We start from the raw sequence: 26,813 nt of genomic DNA, 5'->3' as shown, positions 1-26,813 counted from the left end.
ACGCCGATCCCTTGAGTCCACACCTGAGCTGTGCAAGTTTCAGCACTCCGAAGTGCCAGTGTAGTTATGGCCCCAGTGCTGTGAGCCGTGCTCCCAGTGCTGTTAGCTATGGCCCCCGTGAGGGCAGGGGTGGCAGGTTTGTATAGTTTTTGGTGGTGCCAAGGACAGGTCCAAGTCCCGCCCCACCTGCCTTGTAAGCCAATATATATTTTTTAAAATAATGTAAAAATGTGAGGGCTCTGGGGTGGGGCTGGGGATGAGGGGTTCATGAGGCAGGAGGGGGTTCAGGGCTGGGGCAGAGGGTTAGGGTGTGGGGCGGGTGAGGGCTGTGGGGTGGGGCTGGGGATGAGGAGTTCATGATGCAGGAGGGGGTTCAGGGCTGGGGCAGAGGGTTAGGGTGTGGGGCGGGTGAGGGCTGTGGGGTGGGGCTGGGGATGAGGAGTTCATGATGCAGGAAGGGGTTCAGGGCTCGGGCAGAGGGTTAGGATGTGGGGCGGGTGAGGGCTGTGGGGTGGGGCTGGGGATGAGGGGTTCATGATGCAGGAAGGGGTTCAGGGCTGAGGCAGAGAGTAGAGGTGCGGGGGGGTGAGGGCTCTGGCTGGGGGTGTGGGCTCTGGGGTGGGTCAGGGCTGGGGATGAGAGTTTGGGGTGAAGGCAGACTTCTCCAGGGCTGGGGCCAGAGAGGAGGACTCCCCCCCCACCCGCAGCACACTCACCTCACACCACTGCCACTGCAGGTGCTCCTAGGGCCCCTCTCAGATCCAGGATGCCCCCTTGCCTACCCTGGGGTGGGTGCGGGGGGGGCGGGCTGCCATCATGTGGGTGCCTCCTCCCCTGCTGCTGTCCCTCACCGTAGCCTCACTGGGGGGGGGCTGCCCCTTGCCCCACATGGGACAGGAGCGGTGCCTACGTGCAGGGGGGGCCCTGTGCTGGTGGGGGTCCTGCCGGAAAAGGGAAGGGTCCGAGGCGGAGGGGCAGGGGCAGGGGTAGCGGAGCGGGGCACTAGGACCCTGCGGCCGCAGTGGATGCCTGAAGCCAGCTGAGTGGAGCCAGCAGGGAGCTGCAGGGGAGAAGCGGGGATGCTCCGGGGCCCGGGGGAGGCAGGCGGGGCCGCGGGAGAGACCCAGCTAGGGTGACCAGACAGCAAATGTGAAAAATCGGGACGGGGGTGGGGGTAATAGGAACCTATATAAGAAAAAGAGCCAAAAATTGGGACTGTCCCTGTAAAATCAGGACATCTGGTCACCCTAGACCCAGCCCCGAACATCGGTGGAGCCCGGGGCCCCCGGGCCCGTAGAACTCGCCGCCCAGGGCGGTCAGAGCTGTCCGGAGGCATCGGCACCATACGCAGGCACCCGACAATCTGGGGCACCGCTGGGTCAAGTCCACCCGCCTCTTCCTATCCCTGTTGCTGTGACTGCTGCAGCCTGGTGAGTCTCCTCCGGCGGGGATCTAGTTAACTTACAAGTGAAAAGGGCTCCAGCCCGACAGACCTATTAGCTCAACATCCAAACTGTTAACGAGCCATTGAAGGGGTAATGGAGCCATTTAACAGGCATTTGCCAACCCCCAGGTACATAGTGTCAGTTTCTGAATGTCCTGACAAAAACAGTGGTGCATGACTGTCATATTTACTCAGAACATGTCAGTCTGCAGGACCTTGGTTTAAAATTTGTTTTAAAAATATTTCATTTGTGTGCGGCTGAAGATTATAAAATCACATCTCTAAAATATCGTCCCTCCTCTGCCGTCGGGCATAGGGGCACCAGTTCAAAATACTGCATAGGGCCCCATAAATCCTAAGGATGGCCCTGGGGGTGTTTTGTTTTTTTTAGAGTCACAGCCATGCTTTAACATTGCTAATGTAGACAAAGCCTCAGTTTTAGCTTTCATTACAGTACCAGACCTCATGGTTGTAGGGAAAAGCTAAAAACCGTGTGACTCTTAAAGGCTAAAAAAAAAAATCCAGGAGGCAAATAAACAGAAACTATCATCGACTTTAAAAAAATATCATTTTTTTCAGCCAATCTCATGATTTTTGAATGCTTAGGGTTGGCCATTTTGATGCCCTCTTTTTTAAATTGCAGACCCAGCAGAATGGCAAAGGGGAGAGACATCTCCCAGCTAAGCAGACCCCATACCATTTAGGGCACAATAGGTTAAAAACAACACTTTAAACTCCAAGTGGAGACCAATGGGCAGCCGGAGCCAATCCCAGTGCATTGCTGTGACATAGATTTGGAGAGGTCCTTCGCTCACTTAGCGAGCAAGCTGCCCTCTTCTGCATTAGTCTCCGTTTCCCAATGGACTGACGACATTGCCCCATGTAGTGTGTGGCTCCAGTCTCAAAGAGATAAATGTCTCACCTGCTGTAGCATGGTCTGCCTTGGAGATAAGGGGTTAAACGTGGCCAGAGGGCTAAGCCACCTCACCAATCCCTGACCTATGTGGGGAAGGCAGAGGGGATGCACCTTGGAGGGCGAAACAGGCATGGAGCGCCTGCAGCACCATATTTGACATTAGGGGGTACAACAGGGCAGCCACTCCCAGTGACACCAGGCCTGAGCTACTCTTAAAATTTGTATGAGTTTGGGAGGTCGGTTGAGGGTGATTTTTTACTACCATAGCTGTACTGGGATAAGCCTTAGTGCAGCCAGTCATCTTGGTATAACTGGTGTCACTGCGAGTGGCTGCCCTGTTGTACCCCCTAAACATGGAGAAGGATTTTGTAGAGGGGGAGCCACATTCTCCAATGTTTCAGAGTAGCAGCCGTGTTAGTCTGTATCCGCAAAAAGAAGAACAGGAGGACTTGTGGCACCTTAGAGACTAACAAATTTGTTAGTCTCTAAGGTGCCACAAGTCCTCCTGTTCTTCATTCTCCAATGTGTCCCCCTTATTTCAACCCCTCTGTCCTGAACATGGAAAGCACTCGACACAGTAAGTGCTAAGTATTAATATCAGGAACAAGCCATGTGCTGCTCTCTTCTGCCCTAGAGAGCCTTTAGCGTTGGCACAAACTTCCCACCCTCTCTCTCAGGGCCGGTGTGGGGAGCACACCCCATCACAATAACTAACGATACAATTTGGTCACGGATTCCGTGATCTTAACAGATCTCCATGACTGCTTCAGCGTCAGCTCCCTGCGGTGGGCTCCTCCGGCTGTCAGCCCCGCCGTGGCCATTCCCTGATTTTGTACATTTCCCTGCATGACTGTTCCATGAATTTTGCTTAATTTTACCATGACAAAACCATATCCCTCACAATAACTAACCTAGCAGAGACAGGTCTAACACGATCCAATGGCTGGAAGCTAAAACTAAGCAAATTCAGAGTGGAAATAAGACAGACATTTTTAACAGTGAGAACAATTAACCATTGGAAGAACTTACCAAGGACTGTTGGCAGATTCTCCATCACTGACAATTTTTAAAATCAAGTTTGGAGGCTTTTCTAAAAGATCTGCTCAAAAAGCTAAAACACAAAAACCCAGAAGCCCCCAACATTTATCATTTTTTCAAAAGCTCATGATTTTTAAGCCACTTTCATGATTTTTGGACGCCTCTGACTACAGATATAGAACCAGATCCTCACCCATGGAGCTATGGCCAGTTCACATCAGCTGGGATGTGGCCTCATCGACTCCAGTGGAGCTACAGCCAATTCACACCATGGCTAATTCTTGTTTTGAACCACAGAATCATTTGCCTTGTCACAGCAGGGAATTCCTCCACGTAGGGTGACCAGATGTCCCAATTTTATGCCAACAGTCCCAATATTTGGGGCTTTTTCTTAGATAGGCGCCTATTACCTGCCACCCCGTCCCGATTTTTCACACTTGCTCTCTGGTCACCCTATCTCTACTACAGTAAAATAGTCCTCATTATCCATGTTTTAATGTCATTCAGTGGTGTCTTCGGCTTGGGACAGTGACGGGGGGAGGATCGGGGGGGGTGAAACCCATCTGTCACAGGCGGGTGACATGCTTCTCCATGCTCTGTTATTTCATGCAGCTGGGTTGTCACCTGTCCAGGTTTTTCAATTATCCTTTTTGGAGGTAGCTGTCCTGGGAAATCTGTACAGGTGCTCAGCACACACTGCCAGCTGTCCTGTTTTAGGAGATCATGACCATCCTGGATGTCCCAGTTTTTTGTACCTCAGAGGTGACAACCCTATGCAACTGCTCTCGCTTATTTCCTTCCCACCCCCACCCCCTCATGTAGTTGAATGTTTCAAATACATTAAAAAGCGGATTTAACATGGCACTCTATAGTTCTGGCTTTTTAATTTTATTGTTTAGATAACTGGTAGCAAGTTTTTAAATGTTGCAACATACAGTAATAATACAATTACACCTGTTATTATTTGTATTAGAAATGGATCTGATTAGATCGAGAACACCAGAACTTTGGCAAAGTTCCAGTCCCAATCAAACTCACATTGCAACTCTGATCTGTTTCTAATTCACATCAGATCCTGTTTTGAAATTTTTTAAAATTATTTCTAACTATGATGGTTGAAGGAAAGTATAATGGCATATTTTTGACATAATTATGCCAATACTGTTGGCCTCTATAAAGTTTTTATGGGCATGGAATGAGGGATTTTATGATTGGCTCTTTTCTTGTGACTTGATTTATTTAATTGTTTGTGACAGTTTGGGAAAATATTTGTTTAAAGTCTAATCTGTACAAATGTAGGAGCTCGATATATTAATTATTTTATATACCACTCCACTATCTCCTTATATTTTCTCCTTTCCAGACCTGAAGGACCCCAGGTCCCAGCGAACACACTCACAACAGATCAGCAAGGAGGCAGAAGGCAGGCAGATGCAGGAAGGGCGCTGGCCAGTTTCAATCCGGGATAGTCACATTTCTGAGCAAAGTGAAAGTGAAAGTTACTTTCCTCTTTCTTGTAGGTGCCATGGCTGCAAGAAACCGGGTAAAAGATCTCCAAGAGGCTGTTAACTGTTCCATTTGCCTGGATTATTTTAACGATCCGGTGATTCTCAAGTGTGGGCACAACTTCTGCAGAGCCTGCATCATTCAGTACTGCAAGGAGTCCAAAACCTCCCCCTCCTATTCCTGCCCTCAGTGCAGAGAAGTGTTCGGGGAAGGGGAATTCCAGCCCAACTGGCAGCTGAGGAATATAGTCGATATAGCGAAAAACATCCCAGAGCCGAGGGGGAAGAAAGCGTGTGAAGAACATGAGGAGATTTTGAAACTCTTCTGTGAAGTGGATCAAACCCCCATCTGTGTGGTGTGCAGAGAGTCCCGCAGTCACAAAGAACACTCTGTGGTTCCTATCGAGGAGGCTGCCACGGATTATAAAGTAAGAATTAGTCATTTTTGCATTTGGGACGCATCCCAGCCAAGGCATGCTCGAACAATTCAGAACAGAGGCATCTGAGAAATATAAAACCAGCCACGTAATAGAACTAGCTTCCTACAATCACAAGATAGACAGAAGGGATTTTATACAGGAAGAACGTTGAGGAGACATGTTTTTAAGGCCTGCTCTACATACAGTTTTTGTAGGGCTGTATGGCTTTAATAGTACTGGGATATGTAAAGCAGGGTATGATTTGTGTGCCCTAGAGCAAGGTCATCCCCTGTGCAGGGAAAAATCCAGGTGGGGACAGGAAACTCTACAAGTTCCAGCTCTTACAGTTTCCTCTGAATTGTTGCAGGATGGGGGATGCAGGGTTTGCTTCTCACACAGACAGAATGGACAATAACAAGGAGTCTGGTGGCACCTTAAAGACTAACTGATTTATTTGGGCATAAGCTTTTGTGGGTAAAAAAAACCCCTTCTTCAGATGCATAGAGTGAAAGTTACAGATGCAGGCCTGGCCCATTCCAACAGATTTCTTGAAATCTGCAGAGGCAGGGGTAGGGTGACCATATTTTCAAAATGAAGATCCAGGGTCCCATTATCTGGAGGCAAGAGGGTGGAGGATCAGGGAGGTGTACACACAGGCTTTGGCAACTGGGAAAGAATTATGTCTATTCCTTGCCATCTTTTCCTCAGCCAAACAACACCCCTCTTTCTCCCTCTCTGCCCTCTCCAAAATAAAAACCAAGCCACGTTAGATATCTTTTATAGCAGGAAGTCTTGAAAATGTAACTGATGTACATTCAGCACTATGGTTGCAAGGACAAAGCAGCTCGGCTGTCTTTTTTGGGTAGGAAGCTGGGGTATAGGGAAATTAAAAGAAGCCACATGCCCACAGTTTCTGTGTATGATTGGGTTAGATCTGTTTGCAAAGTGTTCGAGTGAATCATCTCACTGACTCTCCCCTAAATTCTCAGGCAATCCCAGTGCTTGGTGGGGTGGTCAGGAATTGGTTGTGCTTAGTGGGAGGGAAGAAGATTATTTCTCAGGCCCACTTAAAAATGCCCAAGCCGGTGATATAGCAAAACGTGCCCAGCATGACAATGTGGTTCGGAGACTGCTCAGAAAATTCGCAGTGAGCATGAGCGGAGTGTGAACACGTGCGCACTGAGGAAGTGAAGCCTCAGTCCAGCCCCGTCCTTAGCTCACTTTCTCTGTCAGTGCAGCCTAGACTCACAGAAGTTACTTAGCAACAGAGGGTCCTGTGGCACCTTTAAGACTAACAGGTGTATTGGAGCATAAGCTTTCGTGGGTGAATACCTACTTGGTCAGATGCAAGTAATGGACATTTCCAGAGGCAGGTATAAATATGCAGGAAAGAATCAGTATGGAGATAACGAGGTTAGTTCAATCAGGGAGGGTGAGGTCCTCTGCTAGCAGTTGAGGTGTGAACACCAAGAGGAGAAACTGCTTTTGTAGTTGGATAGCCATTCACACTCTTTGTTTAATCCTGATCTGATGGTGTCAAATTTGCAAATGAACTGGAGCTCAGCATCAGAGGGGTAGCCGTGTTAGTCTGAATCTGTAAAAAGCAACAGAGAGTCCTGTGGCACCTTTGAGACTAACAGAAGTATTGGGAGCATAAGCTTTCGTGGGTAAGAACCTCACTTCTTCAGATGCAAGACTCTTCAGATGGAGCTCAGCAGTTTCCCTTTGGAGTCTGGTCCTGAAGTTTTTTTGCTGTAAGATGGTTACCTTTACATCTGCTATTGTGTGGCCAGGGAGGTTGAAGTGTTCTCCTACAGGTTTTTGTATATTGCCATTCCTGATATCTGACTTGTGTCCATTTATCCTCTTGCGTAGTGACTGTCCAGTTTGGCCAGTGTACATAGCAGAGGGGCATTGCTGGCACATGATGGCATATATCACATTGGTGAACGTGCAGGTGAATGAGCCGGTGATGTTGTAGCTGATGTGGTTAGGTTCTGTGATGGTGTTGCTGGTGTAGATATGTGGGTAGAGTTGGCATCGAGGTTTGTTGCATGGATTGGTTCCTGAGTTAGAGTTGTTATGATGCGGTGCATGGTTGCTGGTGAGAATATGCTTAAGGTTGGCGGGTTGTCTGTGGGCGAGGACTGGCCTGCCTCCCAAGGTCTGTGAAAGCGAGGGATCATTGTCCAGGATGGGTTGTAGATCACTGATGATGCGTTGGAGAGGTTTAAGCTGAGGACTGTAGGTGGTGGCCAGTGGAGTTCTGTTGGTTTCATTTTTGGGCTTGTCTTGTAGCAGGAGGCTTCTGGGTACACGTCTGGCTCTGTTGATTTGTTTCCTTATTTCCTCGTGCGGGTATCATAGTTTTGAAAATGTATGGTGAAGACCTTGTAGGTGTTGGTCTCTGTCTGAGGGGTTGGAGCAGATGCGGTTGTACCTCAGCGCTTGGCTGTAGACGATGGATCGTGTGGTGTGTCCGGAGTGGAAGCTGGAGACATGAAGGTAGGCGTAGCGGTCGGTGGGTTTTCGGTATAGGGTGGTGTTAATGTGGCCATCGCTTATTTGTAATGTGGTGTCTAGGAAGTGGACCTCCTGTATAGATTGGCCCAGGCTGAGGTTGATGGTGGGGTGGAAGCTGTTGAAATCATGGTGGAATTCTTCCAGAGTCTCCTTCCCATGGGTCCAGATGATGAAGATGTCATCAATGTAGCATAGGTAGAGAAGGGGCGTGAGTGGACGAGAGCTGAGGAAGCGTTGTTCCAGGTCAGCCATAAAAATGTTGGCATATTGTGGGGCCATGCGGGTGCCCATGGCGGTGCCACTGGTCTGGAGGTATATATTGTCATCAAATTTGAAATAATTGTGTGTGAGGATAAAGTCACAGAGCTCAGCAACAAGTTGTGCTGTGTCATCATCAGGGATACTGTTCCTGACAGCTTGTATTCCATCTGTGTGTGGGATGTTTGTGTAGAGAGCCTCTACATCCATGGTGGCTAGAAGTTATTTAGGTGCCTAAACCCCAGTTGGAGCCTCCACTGCAATTCACAAAACTCCGGCTGAGCCCTGTAGGTGCCTAAACTCACTCGGCATCTGTATTTTTCAGTAACTAGTTCCCACAGCACCTGTGTTTCTGCTTCTGGCCATGTGCACTGCTGCCTCACTTAAGGCATCTAGATGCCTATCTCCCAGCTAAACCCCAGAGTGATTCATGACCCCGGGAAGATCAGCCTTAGTCCACCTAACTCGTGTGGGGCCTAATCTGGTAGGTGGCCTCGGGCCCCTCAGGTGAGTTCACACACAGAAAGCTCTCCCTCATGATTTTTAGCCCAGTGTTTAGAGTACTCACCTGTGATATAGGAGGCCACAGGTTCAAGTTCCCCTCCACCTGATGAGGAGAAGGGATCTGAACGGGGATCTGCCACCTCTCTCTGGGATATTCTGAGGTAGGGCTCCCTCCATCCCTCCTGTTGTAGCTGTTCCACTGGGGATAAATACTTAGAGAGTCATTTGTGGGAGGGAGAGAGAGGCCGCAAGCATGAGAATGACTATAGCCAGGTGGTTAGAGCACTCACCCATTTTACTATGTATTTAATATTCTTGAAAATATAAATAAAATGGAGGGAAAAACCTCCAAAAGCAACCAAAACTAAACCAGTTTTTCTTTTGTTAGGACCAAATTCAGAGCCGTTTGGAGAGTTTGAAGAAAGAGAGAGAAGAGATTCTATCATTTAAATCGAGTGGGGAACATAAAAGCCAGGAACTACTGGTAGGTGCCGTTCTTACTCAGAGGCAAATGTGCACAGGGACATTGTTGATACTCTGCTTAGTCTAACAGAAGAAGAATAGTGAGAAACATCTTCCCTTCCATGAAAGATTCCTACTTATTTATTCTCATTGTAAAGAATAACTGTTCTGGTTGAATTGAGTATAAACAGGAAAACGGAATGTTAAGGAAAGAGTTTTAATAATCCATATATTTCAATTGATAATGTGAGTGTAATTTGTTTAGCTAACAGTAGTTTCTTCTTTAGGTCTTTCAAATAGAGCTGGTTGAAATTTTTCAACCACAGAAATGTCCTGTAGCAAAATGGGATTTAGTAGAAAACAATTTTTTTCCATCGGAAAATGTCTTTTGCAAATAAATAAATAATAAATAAAAATCAGTTTTTTGGAAGGAAATTTCAGAATGAACAAAAATGTTTATTTTCATTTCAAACTGAAGTTTTCATTTTGGTTTTAAAAAGCTGAAAAATGTTCAGAATTTCAATTTTTTTATCCCTTTGTTTCCCAGTTTACTGCTTTTTGCTACTGAGTACAATAACATGAGTAATTTCCAGGTTTTTTCTCCTAGTTTTTCCTTTTTCTTTTTGCCAGTTTTTCTAAAATGGGAGAACTTTTGAAGAGTTCCAGAGAGAATGGAACAATGGGGTGGTGATAGAAATGGACATTATTTTATTACATTTTAGAAAAAAGGGGAAACAGACGTGAATTTTTTTCAAGTTATTTCAGGATATTTTCCATACAAATTAAAAGTTGTTCCATTTTGAACACTGAAAAATGGAAACGACTTTGAAATTTCAATTATTTTTTTTCTGCAAATTCCTCCCCCATTTTTTGGCTTGTCTTTCAACAGACAGAACTGTTAGCATGTAAGCCTGTTTGTTAACCTGAGATAGAATTTTGGGTTTGACTTTTGATACTCTTACATCCTTACTAATGTGTGTGAAGAACAAAGACAAAGACATGGTGTGTGGCTTCTGCCTGGCCAGATGGGTTTGTTAGTATAATGGGAATAGATAAAGTGTTACAGCAGGGGTCGGCAACCTTTCAGAAGTGGTGTGCCACGTCTTCATTTATTCACTCTAATTTAAGGTTTCGCATGCCAGTCATACATTTTAACGTTTTTAGAAGGGCTCTTTCTATAAGTCTATAATATAGAACTAAACTATTGTTGTATGTAAAGTATATAAGGTTTTTAAAGTGTTTATGAAGCTTCATATAAAATTAAATTAAAATGCAGAGCCCCCCCGGACCGGTGGCCAGGACCCGGGCAGTGTGAATGCCACTGAAAATCAGTTCGCGTGCCGCCTTCGGCACACGTGCCCTAGGTTGCCTACCCCTGTGTTACAGGGTATGGTGGGATATATGAGCATACACTGGAAGGCTTCCTGGCTCCTCTCTCAAGACAAGGTCAAGCAACCAGTTAGGAGGGGCAGAGGGGGAATGGGGAGTGTGGGGGAGGCATAAGAAACACTAAAAGCCAAAGAAAAACCTGGCCTTGGCCAGAACACCACCTCACTCCTCACCCCTCCCATGGGGTACAAAAGAGGAGAGACAAAGACCCCAAACTCATGACCCTCCAAAACGGAACATGGCCATAAGGTGTAAGGGGCACTGCAGGTATATTTGGACCTGCTTAGAAGGAGGAAATGGCAATGGGGAACAGGGACACAGGCAAGGCTCTGTGGCATCAGGGCTGGGGAGAAGGGGACCCGGAGCAAGGCTTTGCGTCCTCAGAACTGGGAAGGGGGATACCACGGAACAGACTGTGCTGGCGTGTTGAGCTATGGATATGCTTGCTTGGAACTAACCCCAATAAACATCGCTGTGACGGGTTGGCATCACAGAAACCCTCTTGGGAGCTGCTACCCGATGTGCCAAGACTACTTCTACCCCTGCCTTCCCTGCTGGCTCGGGGCCCCAGCACCCTATCTTGCTGAGCCAGACACTCCCGTCTGCTCCAACACAGAGCCAGGGTCTGAATTACCTGCCCCAACGCTGCAGGTTTACCTGAAAGCAGCTCACAGAAGTGTTCCTGTCTTTAACACTCAGAAGCCCAACTCCCAGTGGGGTCTAAACCCAGATAAATCCATTTTACTCTGTATAAAGCTTATGCAGGGCAAACTCATAAATTGTTCGCTCTCTATAACACTGATAGAGAGATATGCACAGCTGTTTGCTCCCCCAGGTATTAATACATACTCTGAGTTAATCAATAAGTAAAAAGTGATTTTATTAAATACAGACAGTAGGATTTAAGTGGTTCCAAGTAGTAACAGACAGAACAAAGTAAATCACCAAGCAAAATAAAATAAAATGTGCAAATCTGTGTCTAATCAAACTGAATACTGATAAGATCCTCACCAGTTCCAGAATGCTCCCTTTTACAGACTAATCTCCTGTTAGTCCGGGTCCAACAATCACTCACCCCCTTGCAGTTTCTTTCAGGTCTCTTTTGGGATGGAGAGGCTTTCTCTTTAGCCCAGTGGTCCCCAACCTTTTCCGTGTGGCGGGCGCTGGACGACTAGCTGCTGAGGACCGTGGCTGCCGGACAAGCAGCCACCGAAATGTCGCCGAGAAGTGGCAACGCCAAGAAGCGTCACCGCCGGGAAGCAGCGTCATCAAAAAGCGTCACCATCGAAATGCCGCCGAAAATCAGCCGCATTTCGGCGGCAGCGCTTCTTGACGTTGCCGCTTTTTGGCGGCTGCTTGTCCGGTGGCCAGTAGGCGGGCGCACATAGATGCCCCGGCGGGCGCCATGGCTCCCGCGGGCACCGTGTTGGGGACTACTGCTTTAACCAGGTGAAGACAAAATGGAGGGCTCTCCCACGGGTTTAAATAGACTTTCTCTTGTGGGTGGAGACTCACTCCTATGCAAAGTCCAGCTCCAAGATGGAGTTCTGGAGTCACCTGGGCAAGTCACATGTCCCTGCATGACTCAGTCTTTACAGGCCAAAGCCATTGCCCACATGGTATCTTGCATGTCTCCAGGAAAACTTCTTATGTGGATTGGAGCATTCCAAAATGCATTGTTCCCCAAGTGCTTCCTGATCAGGTACTTAACCTGGCGAATTCCTTCCTAAAGAAGCTGACCAAATGCCTCACAAAGCTTACTTAGAAATCAAGCACGTATACAGTCAATATTCGTAACCTCAAGTACAAAATGATATATGTGTACAAATCGGATGAATAGATATAGTAGACCATAACCTTTACAGAGATCTGTTACATGGCACAGGCAGCACAAAACATATTCCAGTTATGTCATATTCCCATAAAGCCTTATGGGGTACAGCATCACAATCGCATTGCCTGCACTTTAGACTTTGGTCTTCTGCTTTCTGTCTGTGTGACTAGAACCAGGGCAGGGCTAAGGGAAAGCCCTCGAATAATAACCACAACAGAATAGTGCGGGCAGCCACTAGAGAAATCTGCTGCCCCAGAGAAGGATGGTCACTTAACACCGAACCAAATCCTACTGAAGTCATTGGTAAGACTCCTATTGATTGTGGTGAGCTTTGGAACAGGCCCTAGTGATATCGCTGCTCGACATTGCCATGAAGAAGACTTGGGTTCTAAATATGATGTAAGTTTCTTGCTCCTGGGGTATTAGGAGCTAGAGTGCTCCAGAAAGAGCACGAATTGGTGGGCTTCTGTCCAGTTCACATGCACACGTTTCTAAGTGTTCTGCAAACTCAGATTTGAATATGCAAATACGTGTCTTGCCAGCCACTCAATTTGTGCTCAGAATCCCTCTGTGGATTAAAACTGGAGATTTATGATGTGACAAAATGTATATATCCTAAACTGTGCATTCAACACTCCTCAGAGCAATTGCTGGTGCTCTAATTTTAAACCTTGTTTTAGAAACATGACCCTATTCATCTAAGTGTATTTTGTGGAGAGCATCTGTTCCCCAATTCAAGTCTAGTGCTTCTGACTTTGGGTTCTACTGTTTGCTCCCCAGAAGTAATCCTTGCCTGTCCAGTTCTGGATCCCACACCTGCTGTACTTTCTGTTATTTGAAGGATCTGGTTTTCTAGACACCACTGATAATAGAATATCCTAATAATGCAAGATACATTCATATTCTAAACACCGGTTAGGATTCTTGAAAATCCACTGGAAAATCGTTTGTCTACTGAGCATAGAGTTTGTTCTCCATAAAATATCAGGAGTTAAATTCTAGGGGATTGCAATGACATGCTCCCATGTGCATACATAAGGCTTTATAAAATGTTCCATAACTCACTCCATGTTCCTGTTCTTGACCTGTGCTTTCTCTGTTTGAATCGCTTCATTTCAGAAACAGCTAAAAAGGGAGAGGCAAAAGATTGTGTCTGACTTTCAGCAACTACACCAGTTTCTGAAGAGACAAGAGCGACTCCTGCTGGCCCAGTTGGAAGAGCTGAATAAGGAAATTGAAAAGAGGAGGGATGAGTATGTTGCCAAACTATCTGAGGAACTGTCCTCTTTCAGTTCCCTGATCACTGAGATGGAACAGAAGTGCCAGCTGCCAGCGAGTGAATTCCTGCAGGTGAGATGGTGTTAGAAACACCCCAGAACTTTTCACAGGGCAAGAAGCCCTTCACTTTTGGAGTGTAGGAGTGTGTGACATTCCCTGGTGTTATCTGAACCTGTGATCTGCTAGGTCACTCCGATCCTCAACTCTGGGAGCCAGCCTTACTCTGCTCTGCTGTGAGAACCCCCACTCCTGGGCTGTTCACGCATAGTCTCTGTCATGTAAGCTGCTCCCAGCTACACGGGTGAGCACTTTTGGCCAGCTGCTGCTTGGATTGTGCAACTGAATGACACTAGCCAATATCTCCGGTCCCATACACAACCCCAGGAACTTCCGTCTTGCACTGTCCAGTTATGCCCAATGGACGCTGCAAGCTTATATGAGTTCGTCAATTTAACAAAGAAATTGATATGTACCAGGCTTGTTATCCCAAGTGGAGTCTCTAACACGCTTCAAACCAAACACACTGCTTCAGGTAGAATAAACACACAGCTTTATTAACTACAAATGATAGATTTTAAGTGATTATAAGTCAAAGCACAACAAATCAGATTTGGTCAAATGAAACAAAAGCAAATCGCATTCTAAGCTGATCTTAACACTTTCAGTGCCCTTACAAACTTAGATGCTTCACACCACAGGCTGGCTGGTTGCCCTTCAGCCAGGCTCTCCCCTTTGATCAGCGCTCCAGTCGCTTGGTGGTGGTGTCTGTAGATGGAGGTGGAAGAGAGCGGGCATGGCAAACGTCTCTCCCTTTTATCATGTTCTTTCTTCCCTCTTGGCTTTGCCACTCCCCCTCCCCCCTTCAGAGTTAGGTGAGCATTACCTCATCATAGTCCCAAAATGACCAAGGGAAGGGGGGTGACTCACTTGAGAGTCCAGCTGGGCTGGGTTTGTCCCACACATGCCCTGATGAGGTGTGAACTGCCCTTCTACTCCTGGAGAGTTTTGCCTGGGCTTGTTTTAAGCCAGGAGGACACATTTTCAGCCTCATAACTATATACATGAAATTACAGCCTCTAACATCACTATAACAACAATGTTCAGTGCATCATGAGCCTTCCAAAGACACCTGACATGACAAACTTTGCATTGGATACCACACAATCATAGTATAAGGATGAACATGGGGGTGCAGGGTGTTCTCCTGAGGTACAGAGCATCACAGTGTGAAAGGGAGAACATACAGTATTGCTAAAATATACATTATTTTTCCTTAAGGGCTTGATAAAATGCCCATTAAAGTCAATGGAAATATACTTCTTGAGTACAATGGTCATAGGATCAAGTCCTAAATGAAAACAATTCTTCTTTTGAATTCTAGTGGGGGAAGGCTCCTCCAAAAATGACAAACTCCAAATTCTGTTCTCCCTGTCTCATAATGCAAGAACAAAGGGACATTCAAGAAAATTAGAAGGTGACAAATTCAAAACTGATGCAATGAACGCTTTTTCACACGTCACGTAATTGGACTGTGGAACTCATTGCCACCGGATGTCGTTGAGACCAAGCATTTAGCAAAACTCAAAAAGTGATCGGATATTTATATGGATAACAAGAATATGCAGAGTGATATTAAACCTCATGCTTCATTGCTTCAGCCAGTCGCTAACTGTTAGAGAGCAGGATGAGAATGTGGGGGGCAGATTATCTTACATGTTGCTCTGAAGCATCTGGCACTGTCCACCTTTGGAGACAGAATACTGACCAGATGGACCTCAGGTCTGAGCCAGTCCGGCATTTCCTGTGTTCCAGACACTAACTCCAAAAGATGAAAGGTGGAACCAGTCTTTAATTATGGAAATAGCTAAGATTGAAGCTGAGTTTCCATTTAAAGCCTTATTTTGCCACTCTTCCTACATACCACAAAAAGGGAAAATTTTCGCCTTAAAATTGATACATGAGGTGATTTTTTCTGCCAGAACTGAAGTTAGTTAGGGAAGCTGTTCGTTATTTATGCTACTCTGAAAGTGTTAGTAGTTGTTAAAATTCCAAAAGCCTTCTAATGATTTTAATTTTCAAAAATGCCTCTAAGTAGCAAACAAGAAGGAAGGTGAGAAATAAAATGTAGCATCCTGGACTTCTCTAGCTGATATCTAGGGTCAGATTCTCTGTTGCGACCAATATCTGCTTTGGGCAGCATTCTTCACTCCTCAGGTTTCCTGGGGCTTAGGATAGTGAATGGCCCTCTGTTACTCTGTACCCCAAACCCATTGTTCTCACCCAGCCCCAACTTCCTGTGGCTGTCAAGAAGTCCACATGACAGGCCTTCAAAATGTTTGTGGGAGAGTGGGGAGAGAGTTTACAGCACGGGGGCAGCACAGCATGGGGGCATCCCTCCCTCTGGACCCACTGGAGTCTGCAGGAGGGGATCTTCCCCACACCTGTGAATGTTCGGGAGATCTTTGTTCAACACATCATAAGACTGAGCCCTCTGATTCCATGTGCTGGGTGGTTATTCAAATGTTGTTACATAAAGAACTTCTGTGCCTCCATGTACAAACTTCCTGGGCCCAGATCCTGCCCTTACAGAACTTTTTTCCAAAGGAGCAAAGGCAACACATTCAAAGGTTTTGTTTGTGTTAATAAATAACAAATAATTTCACTTTGAACCTCAAACTGTGAAGACAAAGTGAGTCCCTTCCGGAGCAGGAGGGATCCCCAGTATGTGATAAATGGGACTGAATTTCCTTTTATCTTTCTCCTCTAGGACATCAAAGGCACCTTGAGCAGGTAGGTGGCTCCTTCTCACTCTCCCTTTCACTTCCCAGTGCAGGGAAGGGATTTTGGACATGAGACCTGGCTCCCCATGGTCCAGCAGTACAGAGTGTGGGGCTGGTTCCCAATCTCCATCTGATAAATCTAATCTTGAAGCTCTTGTCATTTTGACTAGACTCCAGAATAGAGCAACCTGAGAAAAGAGTTGTTTACCTACAGACAGGGGTGTTATTTATAGTGTAGCTGGTGGAATGGAGACCTCAGGAGATTGGGGATGGAGAATGCGTTTTTCATTTCTAGGTCATAGACTCCAAACTCGACCGAGGTGGGTAGGGATGGAAAGTCAGGGCCATCTGACGACTATTCAATGAGCTGTTTATTAATTGTTTCTTATTATGCAGTGAGCTCTATCCGTGTGCTGGGCATGGCAAGAGATATGATGGAAGAGACATTCCCTGCTCTAGGGAGTTTATAATGTGCTATTATCAGTAGTACTATGGCAGTGCCTAGAGGCTCAAGACAAAATCAGGTCCCAACATGCTGGGCGCTGCACAGACACGTAGTAAGAGACAGTCCCTGCCCCAAGGAGTTTACAGTCTAAATAGACACAAGAGACAAAGGGCAGAGTGAGGAAGGATTAAAATCAATGTAAAGGGACATTCAATAAAGACAAAGTGCTGTACTTTGGAAGGAAAAATCAAATGTACAACTACAAAATGGGGAATAATTGGATCGTCAATAGCACGGCAGAAAAAGATCTGGGAGTTCAAGTGGATCACACATTGAATAAGTCAGCAGTGTGAAGCTCTTGTGAAAAAGGCAAATGTCATTGTGGGATGCTGTCACAGGTTGCTATATTCACCACAGGTGGTGCCTCCTCCTGGCTGTTCTGGGGATTAGCTCTCTTCCAGGTCCAACCCCTCCCCTTGCCGTCTCTCCCCCGTTGTGTCTCTCTCACTCTGCAGCCTCATCTCTCGCTCCAAGAGCTGCAGCTTGCTCTTCGTGACTCAGCCTCCAGCCAGATCACCAAATGGTTTCCCCTTCTGGGGTATAGAGTCTCCCTAGTCTCACTGTCCAGGCAATGCCACTCCATCAGTGGCTGGTAGGGGAACTCGGGCCCGCTCACTGGTCCAGGTTCCACCCCAGGGACCCTACCACATGCAGGCAAGGTCTGTTCAGTCCCCAATGTTTGCTGCTTTCTCCCTAGGGTGCTTCCCACTTGCCTCCCACAGGCTCTCTTCTCAAACCTTCTCTCTTCTCAGGACACCCTTCCCTCAGGGCCAGGCTCCCGGCATCCTACTCTTTCCTTGGATTTCCCTCCTTCCCTCTCTAATGCACAGGAGCTGACTACATACTTCCTCACTGTAACCATTTCTGTTGCCAGCTTCCTGGCTTTATACTAGCCCAGCCGTCACCTGTTTAGCTGAGCTTCATCGTCCAATCCGGGGTTGCTTCTCTGGCCTAATCCCCTCGTGTGTGGCCTGTCTCACTAATCTCCTCTTTCTCAGCTTCCTTCACTCTTTCTGGGGGCTGATGTGGGGTGAACACCCCACCACAGATGTATTAACAGGAGTGTCATATGTAAGACACAGGAGGACGTTGTTCCACCCGTCTTGCCACTGTGAGGCCTCAGCTGGCCGAACTTGCGGACGCAGCAGGTAAATAAACCGGCCCAGCCCGCCAGGGTGCTTACCCTGGCAGGCTGCATGCCACAGGTTGCCGATCCCTGCACTAGATTAAAATATGTTTTAGTAAAACACAAATATGAACGAGCTCCACAACGAGTAACACTGGGTTGTTCTTCAGATGCGAGAGGGAGAAGTTTCAGAACCCAGTGGCCTTTTCTTCTGAACTGAAATGGAGAATCTGGGAATCTTCTCAAAGAAATGCATCTGTGGAGACCATAATGAAGAAAATCAAAGGTAATAAACAGTCACCCAGGTAATTTTCTCACATATGTTACACTGATAATTGACAGAGCTGGGGAAACCTCTTAGGGACAATGATTGTGGATGGAGATAGTCAGGTAATCATTTGGAACCTATGAATTCCCTCCTCAGCTCTCAATGCAGCACATACACACTGGGTTTGGGGCCTACATTCGCACTCCCTGGGGATTTCCTTTCTTAGCAGCTATGAACGTTGACCTGAGCTTGAGCTTCCTGCTGTATTACCTGTTTCTGAAGTATGTTTGTTTGGATTTTTTGTCTGCAAGGCCTTGTGTGTCATCATAGTCCCTCTCTTGCTTTGGAGCAGGGTGAGGAACCTTTTCTCTATCATGGGCCATTGACCCACAGAAAAAAATCAATCGCGGGCCGCTCACCCGAGGTGGGACAGAGAGGGGGTGTGGGGGCTCGGGGCTTCCTCCCGCAGCAGGCCTAGCTGATGCTCGCAGCTCCAGCCCCATAGGGGGTTTGGAGGCAGTGGAGCTGTAACAATTTTACAGTGGGGATGCTGAAAGCCAGTGGTCCCAAACTTTCTACCTGGCACCCCCCATTACCCCATCTGTGCCCCCTCTCCCCAGAGCTGGTGCCAAGACTGGGCCGTGGTTCCGGGAGGAGGGGCAAGACATGGACGGGGTAAGGGGGCTGAGACCAGAGCTGGGGGTGGGGCCAGCATCCGGGACCCCGCGCAAAACCTGGGGCTGCTGCAGCACTCTCCCCACTCCTAGTTTCCGTGGCTCTGTGCAGAGGCTCAGGGCTTCCCCCCCGCCCCCGCGGCAGGGCGAGTCAGCACTCGCGGCTCCAACCCCACGGCGGGGGAGGGGAGCGGTGCTGCGGGTCAGATGAAATTGAGCAACAGGCCGGATCTTACCCGCGAGCCGTAGGTTTCCCACCCCTGCTTTAGAGATTCTCCACTTTTTATCCTCTTGAGCTGGAGATAATGAGACCATCAGGTCTGTCAGGAAGGATGAGCCAGTTTTACTAAGTACTAGTGCAGGGGTAGGCAACCTTTCAGAAGTGGTGTGCCGAGTCTTCATTTATTCACTTTAATTTAAGGTTTCGCGTGCCGATAATACATGTTAACGTTTTTTAGAAGGTCTCTCTCTCTAAGTCTATATTATATAACTAAGCTATTGTTGTATGTAAAGTAAACAAGGTTTTCAAAATGTTTAAGAAGCTTCATTTAAAATTAAATTAAAATGCAGATCTTACACCGCCAGCCTGCTCAGCTCGCTGCCAGCCTGGGGTTCTGTTTATCTAGGCCAGCAGCGGGCTGAACGGGGCCTGTGGCCAGGACGCCGGCTGGCAAGGGGCTGGCAGCCGGGACCCCAGACCTGGGGGGGGGTTCAGGGGTCAGGGCAGAGGGCTGGGGGTTGTGGGGTTGCAGGGCAGAAGGCTGGGTGTGGGGGGGAGTTCAGGGGTCAGGGCAGAGGGCTGGGAGGTGTGGGGGTGCAGGGCAGAAGGCTGGGTGTGGGGGGGAGTTCAGGGGTCAGGGCAGGGGGGTGTGGGGGTGCAGGGCAGAAGGCTGGGTGTGGGGGGGAGTTCAGGGGTCAGGGCAGAGGGCTGGGGGTGTGTGGAGGTGCAGGGCAGAAGGCTGGGTGTGTGTGTGGGGGGGTCAGGGCAGAGGGCTGGGGTGCTCCCAGCCCCCTGCCCTCTGCCCTGAGCGGCTCATGGCAGGGGGCTGGAAGGGATATGCCCTGTTCCACCCCTTTCCCCCAAGGCCCCGACCCTACCTCTTCTCTGCTTCCTCTACGGAGCAGGGAGCACGCTGCTGCTGCTCCCCCTCCCCCTCCCAAGGGCCATCAGCTGATCGGCAACAGGGAGAAGGAGGAGGGGGGGAGGTGCAGGAAAGCACCACGCTGGGGGAAGAAGTGGGGGAGGGGAGAAGCTTGGCTGCCGCAGGACCAAGCTTCTGCCTCCTGCCCCCGCAGGGGAGAGCGGTGGGCGGGGGGGCTGAGTGGGGCTGGGGGCCGGGACCGCGGCAGGCAGCAGTGTGCCAATCAAAATCGGCTCACGTGCCATGTTTGGCACGCGTGCCGTAGGTTGCTGACCCCTGTACTAGTGGTACAGGGGCAGATTTAAAGTTGATTGAATGCTAATGAGTGAAACGGTTTCTGTGTATTGGTCTGTCTGTGAATTATGTGTTGCTTTCAAAGGGTTTGTCTACACAGCAATTAAGCACCTGTGGTTATTTTTTAGTGAGGTGTGTAATGGTTTGTATTGGTCTGAATTGCACTTGGCCTCCTTAACTATAACTGAATAAAGTTTGTTTTCTTTTCATTTTGCTTTTGTGTTAGAACATTAACAATGTGAATATATCTCTAACCATGACAACATAACATTTTGTCTTTTTCACCCTTTTCTTCCTCTAGACTCACTGTCGTTGAGACTGCGGGTGGAGAAAGGTAAATTTCTGGGATCAAAAAGGGAGCAAAAGCTTTCATATGAATCATGGTGGCTCATTGGCAGCACCGTAGTTCAGGTTTTGTTTCAATTTTGCATTTGACAGGAGCTGAACACCGTGTTACTGGTGGCTACAGAGATCTTTCCTAAAAACAGAAAAGTAGATTCTTTTCTCTATTAGAATTTAAATTAAGCCTCACTCATGATCTCACCATAGAGCTGTGTCTGAAAAAAAAGCCCGACATTTGAGAGTTCCAAAAATGAGGCTTAATTTTACTTAGAAATCCTGTCAACTGCCCTGGGCATGGCTGGAGCTCCCACTGTCACCACCCCAGTGCGGCTGCTCCCCTGGGAAGTGGGAGAGGGGACCCCACTGTAGCCCCCAGGCCTAGGGAGGGTGAAGAACCCCAGGAGGAGCAAAGGTGAGGCTGGGAGGGATTTATTATGGCCTGGGGGCTGCAGGGGGCCTGAAGTGAGCAGGGGGCTGATGGGCTGGGGGGGGCTGTATTGATGGTGGGTTCTGAGCAGATAGATTGAGTGCTGGGAGTGTGAACTGAGGGCAGTGGGGTAGGGGTGCTGAACTGATGGGGGGTGATGATGGGGGCTGGGGGACTGAATTGCGGGGGGTTGGATGGGAACAGAACTGATTGGGGCTGGGGAACAGGATTAATTGCTGGGCAGGAGATGGGCAGATGTGGCGGTGAGAGCTCCTGCAGCAGGAGCCAAAATCACCTTATATCGTACATGTGGGAGAGTGGACAATACTAATTGTCACATGCGCACACCCTTGGGAGGGGCCAGGGGATTTCAAAAATCAAGAGACTGGCCTAAAAACCACAATAGAATCCTTTTTAAAATGTCATGATTGTTGGGCCAATCTCATGAGATTTGATCTCTTGAAGTTGGCAATATTGTATTAGCCATTGCATGGCCTTGGGGCCAGCAGTGTGGGGTTTGGAAAGTCCCCGATAGACCAGCACAAGACGAGCAGCCATTCAGTAAGTGTGCGGTGTCCTCACCCACCCCGCAGCTACACACAGTCCTGGGGGGGCCAGTGATGTCTCTATAAAAGCAGTTTTTCTGTTGCTCAGCTGGCTAATCGTTAGGAGGGAGGGGGCTCTGCAAGGAGACGAGGTGTGAAGAGTTGAATCACTGGACAGGAGGATTTTGGATTCCCTGTAATCTACTGGGAGCCTCCCATGATTCCAGGATCTCTAATCACATCTGTGATTTGCCCTACCTAAGGGACGGCTCTGCTGGGGGCACAGACAGGATGCATCACACTATGGCTGGTCTCTGCTTTGAAGCCTCTGTAACTAGAAGCCAGGTAGACTAGAGGAAGGACAAATGTGGCTTAAAACCACCTCCCTCTAACCCTCCTTGTTTTTCCCCCAAGCAAAAGGATGGAATAAGTGAGAATCAGATGCTGGGTCTGGGGGCCTGGCTCAGCTGAGCTGATCCCTTTACTCTGTCACTGAACTAGCTCTGTCAGGGGTGTGAATCCCCCCTGCCCATGGCTGAGATCTCAGCGCTGCTCCCCAGGCAGAGCTGGGTAAATCCTGGAGGGGGGAGGTTGCCTGAGTCACTCCCCAGCTGGGGCAGGTTCTGTCACTGACAGGATCAGACCCTGCCCCAGGGCTGAGCTCTGCCCCTCACGCTCTGATTCTCTCTCTGCAGCACACGTGACTCTGGATCCAGACACGGCCCATCCCCAACTCATTGTGTCTGCGGATCGGAAAAGTCTGAGATGGGGAGACACACGGCAGAATCTGCCCAACAACCCTGAGAGATTTGACACTGAGCTCTGTGTGCTGGGCTGTGAGGGATTCACCTCGGGCAGACATTACTGGGAGGTGGAGGTGGAGGACGGGGGACTCTGGTCTGTGGGGGTGGCCAGAGAGTCTGTGAGCAGGAAGGGAGGGATCAGCGTTAACCCTGAGCGGGGGATCTGGGCTGTGCAGTGCTGGGAGGATCAGTACTGGGCTCTCACGTCCTCTCAGCAGCTCATCCCCTTCTCCCCGAGCCAGGCACCCCGCAGGATCTGGGTTTATCTGGACTATGAAGGGGGGCAGGTGACGTTTTTCGATGCTGGTCATGGGGACCCGATCTTCACTTTCCCAACGGCCTCTTTCGCCAGGGAGAGAATCCGCCCGTTCTTCTGGGTGGGACTTGAGGGAAGCTCTTCTGTGCTCTGTTCCAAGCACTATTTCGCTCTCCTGGACCAATGCTCCCACCTCACACTGGGTCCGTGAGGTGCCCTGTCTGTGCCCATGTAACAGGCTCCTGTAGCCCCCAACCCTCCTTATCTCTATGACCTGGAGGACTCAGCCAGCCAGTCTCCTGCCACACAGACAGAGCTGAAGGGGAGTGATGCTCTACCCGTAGCTCTGGCAATACCAGGAATATGAAATAAAAATGAACGGATCATATGGAAAACTCCCTTGAGATGCACGGTGTTCAACTAAAATGTCCAGCATCTGTCGCATCAGAGTTGTTTTCATCAAGTGCAAACTGTGTATAAAAATTACCATATTTGTTCTTCATGTAACTCATTTTTCTTTTAGAAATCTCCCTGATTTTGCTGTAAGCAATTGATTGTATCTGACTTTCCTCCCAAAGTGGTCTTTCTAAAATGTGGATAAATTCATATTTGGATGGTGTATGTTCATATTATTAAATTTGCTGACAGTAGAATTGTTACTGGTGTGACTGTTGCCTGGTATGAATCACCACTGAGAATGCCCAATTCAGGACAGGGCAGATACACCCCCAAAAACTGATGGTTTATTCTATAATTAGATTCACCAAAACAGTAACAAAATGAGCTCTTATATCCCCACACTGGTTAACAGGAAGCCAAAGCACCGTCCCCTCTCGGCATTTCAGCTCCTGGCTTGTCCATCCAAACTGGTCTTTTGTGATAAATTATTACTAAAACCAGAAATCACATATAAAGTTCTTCCAATCCCAAAGCCACTGTCCTCAGGTCAATATATACGTTAGATCTTACCCAAAATTCACGCTGCAGCCAATCCCCTTAGTAACTAAAAACTAAAGGGTTATTAATAAAAAAGAAAAGAAGAGAGTTAGTAAATGGTTAAAAGAATCGTCTACATTACAATTGATTTAGTGAGTCTGTAGCTCAGGATCATGGCAGAGATGGTCATTCTGCTAGTTTGCAATGAGTCTTTCTGGATCATCCAAAAGGTTGGATACCAAATGACAGTTTAGATGTATTTTCAGAGTAGCAGCCGTGTTAGTCTGTAGCCGCAAAAAGAACAGGAGTACTTGTGGCACCTTAGAGACTAACAAATTTATTAGAGCATAAGCTTTCGTGGACTACAGCCCACTAGAGTCCTTCCATGAGTCTTTCCAGGGCATTCAAGTAATCACTTGGGGATCTCATTCCCACGGCTTAAACTATCCCTGTTTAAAATTCAGCAGAGTAGAGATAGCAGGATCAGGCCCAAGGTCTCTCTTTTGTAGCTGAAGGAGGCCGGCAAGCTGATGAGGCAACTTCACCACGTGGGCTTTGATGAGAACAAACACCAATACTCTGTGATCTTTATTCAGTGGGTGATTCAAAGATAATGCCTTTAGTTACAGCCATTTAAACTACCCAGATGGTTTACAGTTGGTTCACAATGTGGAATCACAAGTTTCAGAGAGATGAGGACAATAACATTATTACTTCCCAAGCTCCATCTAAATGCTAACCAGCCCTTTTGATCTTGGAGACAATTGAGTACAGTAATATAGCATATTAAGACATGAAAAGGATTTAGCTAGGGTTACCATCCGTCCGTATTTCCCCGGACATGTCCGGCTTTTGCGTCTCTAAATAGCCGTCCGGGAGGAATTGGTAACAAGGTTAAAATGTCCGGGGAGGTTTTCTCCCTCGCCTCCCTCCCTCCCTTCCATGCAGAGTGTGGCTGCTGATTGGGCGGCTAGGCCGATTGACCCGCTCCCATTGGCCTCCAGCAGCCAGAGCCCTCCCCTGCTCCCCCCTCCCTCTCTCTGTAGTCCTCTGTAACACACAAACCGACCCACGTGGAGCCAGAATGGTAAGGGGAGTGGGGGTGGGCAGTTAGGGAGCGGGGGAGTGTTGGATGGGTCCCCAGCCTCCACCTGCCATCCCCCCTCTGCGCATCCCCCCCTCCGCGGGTTCCCCATCCCTGTCTGCCTCTCCCTTGTCTGCGTGTACTGCCAGAGCCAGCAGCAACTGCTGTCTGCTGCCCCCGGGTCCTAGTGCCCCCATCCATTAATGGGAAGACAGGCTGCCCTTACCCTGCCCTTCCACCCTAGCCCTGAGCCTCTCCAACACCCCAAACCCCCCAGCCCCAGCCCTCATCCCCACACACCCTAATCCTCTGCTCCATCCCTGAGCCCCCTCCTGCATCATGAACCCCTCATCCCCAGACCCACAGCCCTCACCCCTGCATCCCCTCCTATCCCCAAACTCCCTCCCAATCCCCCTCCCCCTTCCCACCCACCCCCTCCTGCCCTCAAACTTCCTCCTAAAGCCTGCACCCTCTCCCTTTGCACCGCCTCTCACCCCCAAACTCCATCCCAGAGCCTGCACCCCTCACCCCCTCCTGCACACCCACCCCCTGCCCCAGCCCGGAGCCTGCACCCAGCACCCAAACTCTATCCCAGAACCTGCACCCCTCCTGCACCCTAATCCCCAGCCGAGGACCTGCACCCCAGACCTCCTCCCAGAGCCTTAGGCAGGTGGGGTGGGGGGTTCTGGGCACCACCAAAATTTCTACAACCCTGCCACCCATGCGAGTGGATAAGGGTCAGGGCAGTCAGGGGACAGGTAGGGTCCTGGGGGGGGGGGCAGTTAGGGTAGGGGGTTCTCAGCAGGGGACAGTCAGGGGACAAGAAGCAGGGGGGGTTGGGGTTCTGAGGGGAGCAGTCAGGGGGTGGGAAGTGGGAGGGAGTGGATGGGGCGGGGCGGGGCTAGGGCGGGGCTTCCTCCCCCCCCCCCCCCAGTGTCCTCTTTTTTGTTTGTGGAAATATGGTAACCCTACCCCAGCTGAGATCAGGGCCCCGTTGTGCCGGGCGCTGCACAGACACACAGGGAGAGACAGTCCCTGCCCCAGCTGAAATCAGGGCCCTGTTGTGCCGGGCGCTGCACGGACACACAGGGAGAGACAGTCCCTGCCCCAGCTGAGATCAGGGCCCCATTGTGCCGGGCGCTGCACGGACACACAGCGAGAGACAGTCCCTGCCCCAGCTGAGATCAGGGCCCCGTTGTGCCGGGCGCTGCACGGACACACAGGGAGAGACAGTCCCTGCCCCAGCTGAGATCAGGGCCCCGTTGTGCCGGGCGCTGCACGGACACACAGGGAGAGACAGTCCCTGCCCCAGCTGAGATCAGGGCCCCGTTGTGCCGGGCGCTGCACGGACACACCGCAAGAAACAGTCCCTGCCCCAGCTGAGATCAGGGCCCCATTGTGCCGGGCGCTGCCCAGACACACAGCGAGAGACAATCCCTGCCCCAGCTGAGATCAGGGCCCTGTTGTGCCAGGTGCTGCACGGACACACAGGGAGAGACAGTCCCTGCCCCAGCTGAGATCAGGGCCCTGTTGTGCCGGGCGCTTCACGGACACACAGCGAGAGACAGTCCCTGCCCCAGCTGAGATCAGGGCCTCGTTGTGCCGGGCGCTGCACAGACACACAGCGAGAGACAATCCCTGCCCCAGCTGAGATCAGGGCCCTGTTGTGCCAGGCGCTGCGTGGACACACAGGGAGAGACAGTCCCTGCCCCAGCTGAGATCAGGGCCCTGTTGTGCCGGGCACTTCACGGACACACAGCGAGAGACAGTCCCTGCCCCAGCTGAGATCAGGGCCCCGTTGTGCCGGGTGCTGCACAGACACACAGCAAGAGACAGTCCCTGTCCCAAAGAGCTGACAATGTAAAAAGACAAGACAACAGGAAGGATTATTACCCTTTACGGATGGGTAGTTGAGGCCCAGAGAGATGCACTGACTTGTCCATGGTCCCCCAGGGAATCTGTGGTAGACCTGGGGATTAAATCTAGGTTTTCCGCAGGCCAGTCTTGTGCCTTGACCACAAAACCATCCTTCCCCAGCAGGGCTGACTCATGCATGTGTGT

The 26,813-nt window shown here is 49.2% G+C and overlaps 1 protein-coding gene across 1 annotated transcript; it reads left to right on the top strand.

Annotated features, from left to right (window-relative positions):
* Positions 1–1,157: 1,157 nt before the first annotated feature.
* On the top strand, positions 1,158–22,943 carry LOC128847402 (E3 ubiquitin-protein ligase TRIM41-like). The gene is made up of 8 exons (XM_054046793.1): positions 1,158–1,430; positions 4,762–5,331; positions 8,996–9,091; positions 13,412–13,642; positions 16,338–16,360; positions 18,152–18,267; positions 20,661–20,693; positions 22,369–22,943. The coding sequence occupies exons 2-8, from the start codon at positions 4,924–4,926 to the stop codon at positions 22,941–22,943; spliced, it is 1,482 nt and encodes a 493-aa protein (XP_053902768.1). The 5' UTR covers positions 1,158–1,430; positions 4,762–4,923.
* The last annotated feature ends 3,870 nt before the right edge of the window (positions 22,944–26,813 follow it).

The sequence above is a fragment of the Malaclemys terrapin genome, chromosome 13, assembly GCF_027887155.1.
Source record: "Malaclemys terrapin pileata isolate rMalTer1 chromosome 13, rMalTer1.hap1, whole genome shotgun sequence".
Classification (NCBI taxonomy): domain Eukaryota; kingdom Metazoa; phylum Chordata; order Testudines; family Emydidae; genus Malaclemys; species Malaclemys terrapin.
This window is presented reverse-complemented; position numbering and strand designations above follow the sequence as displayed.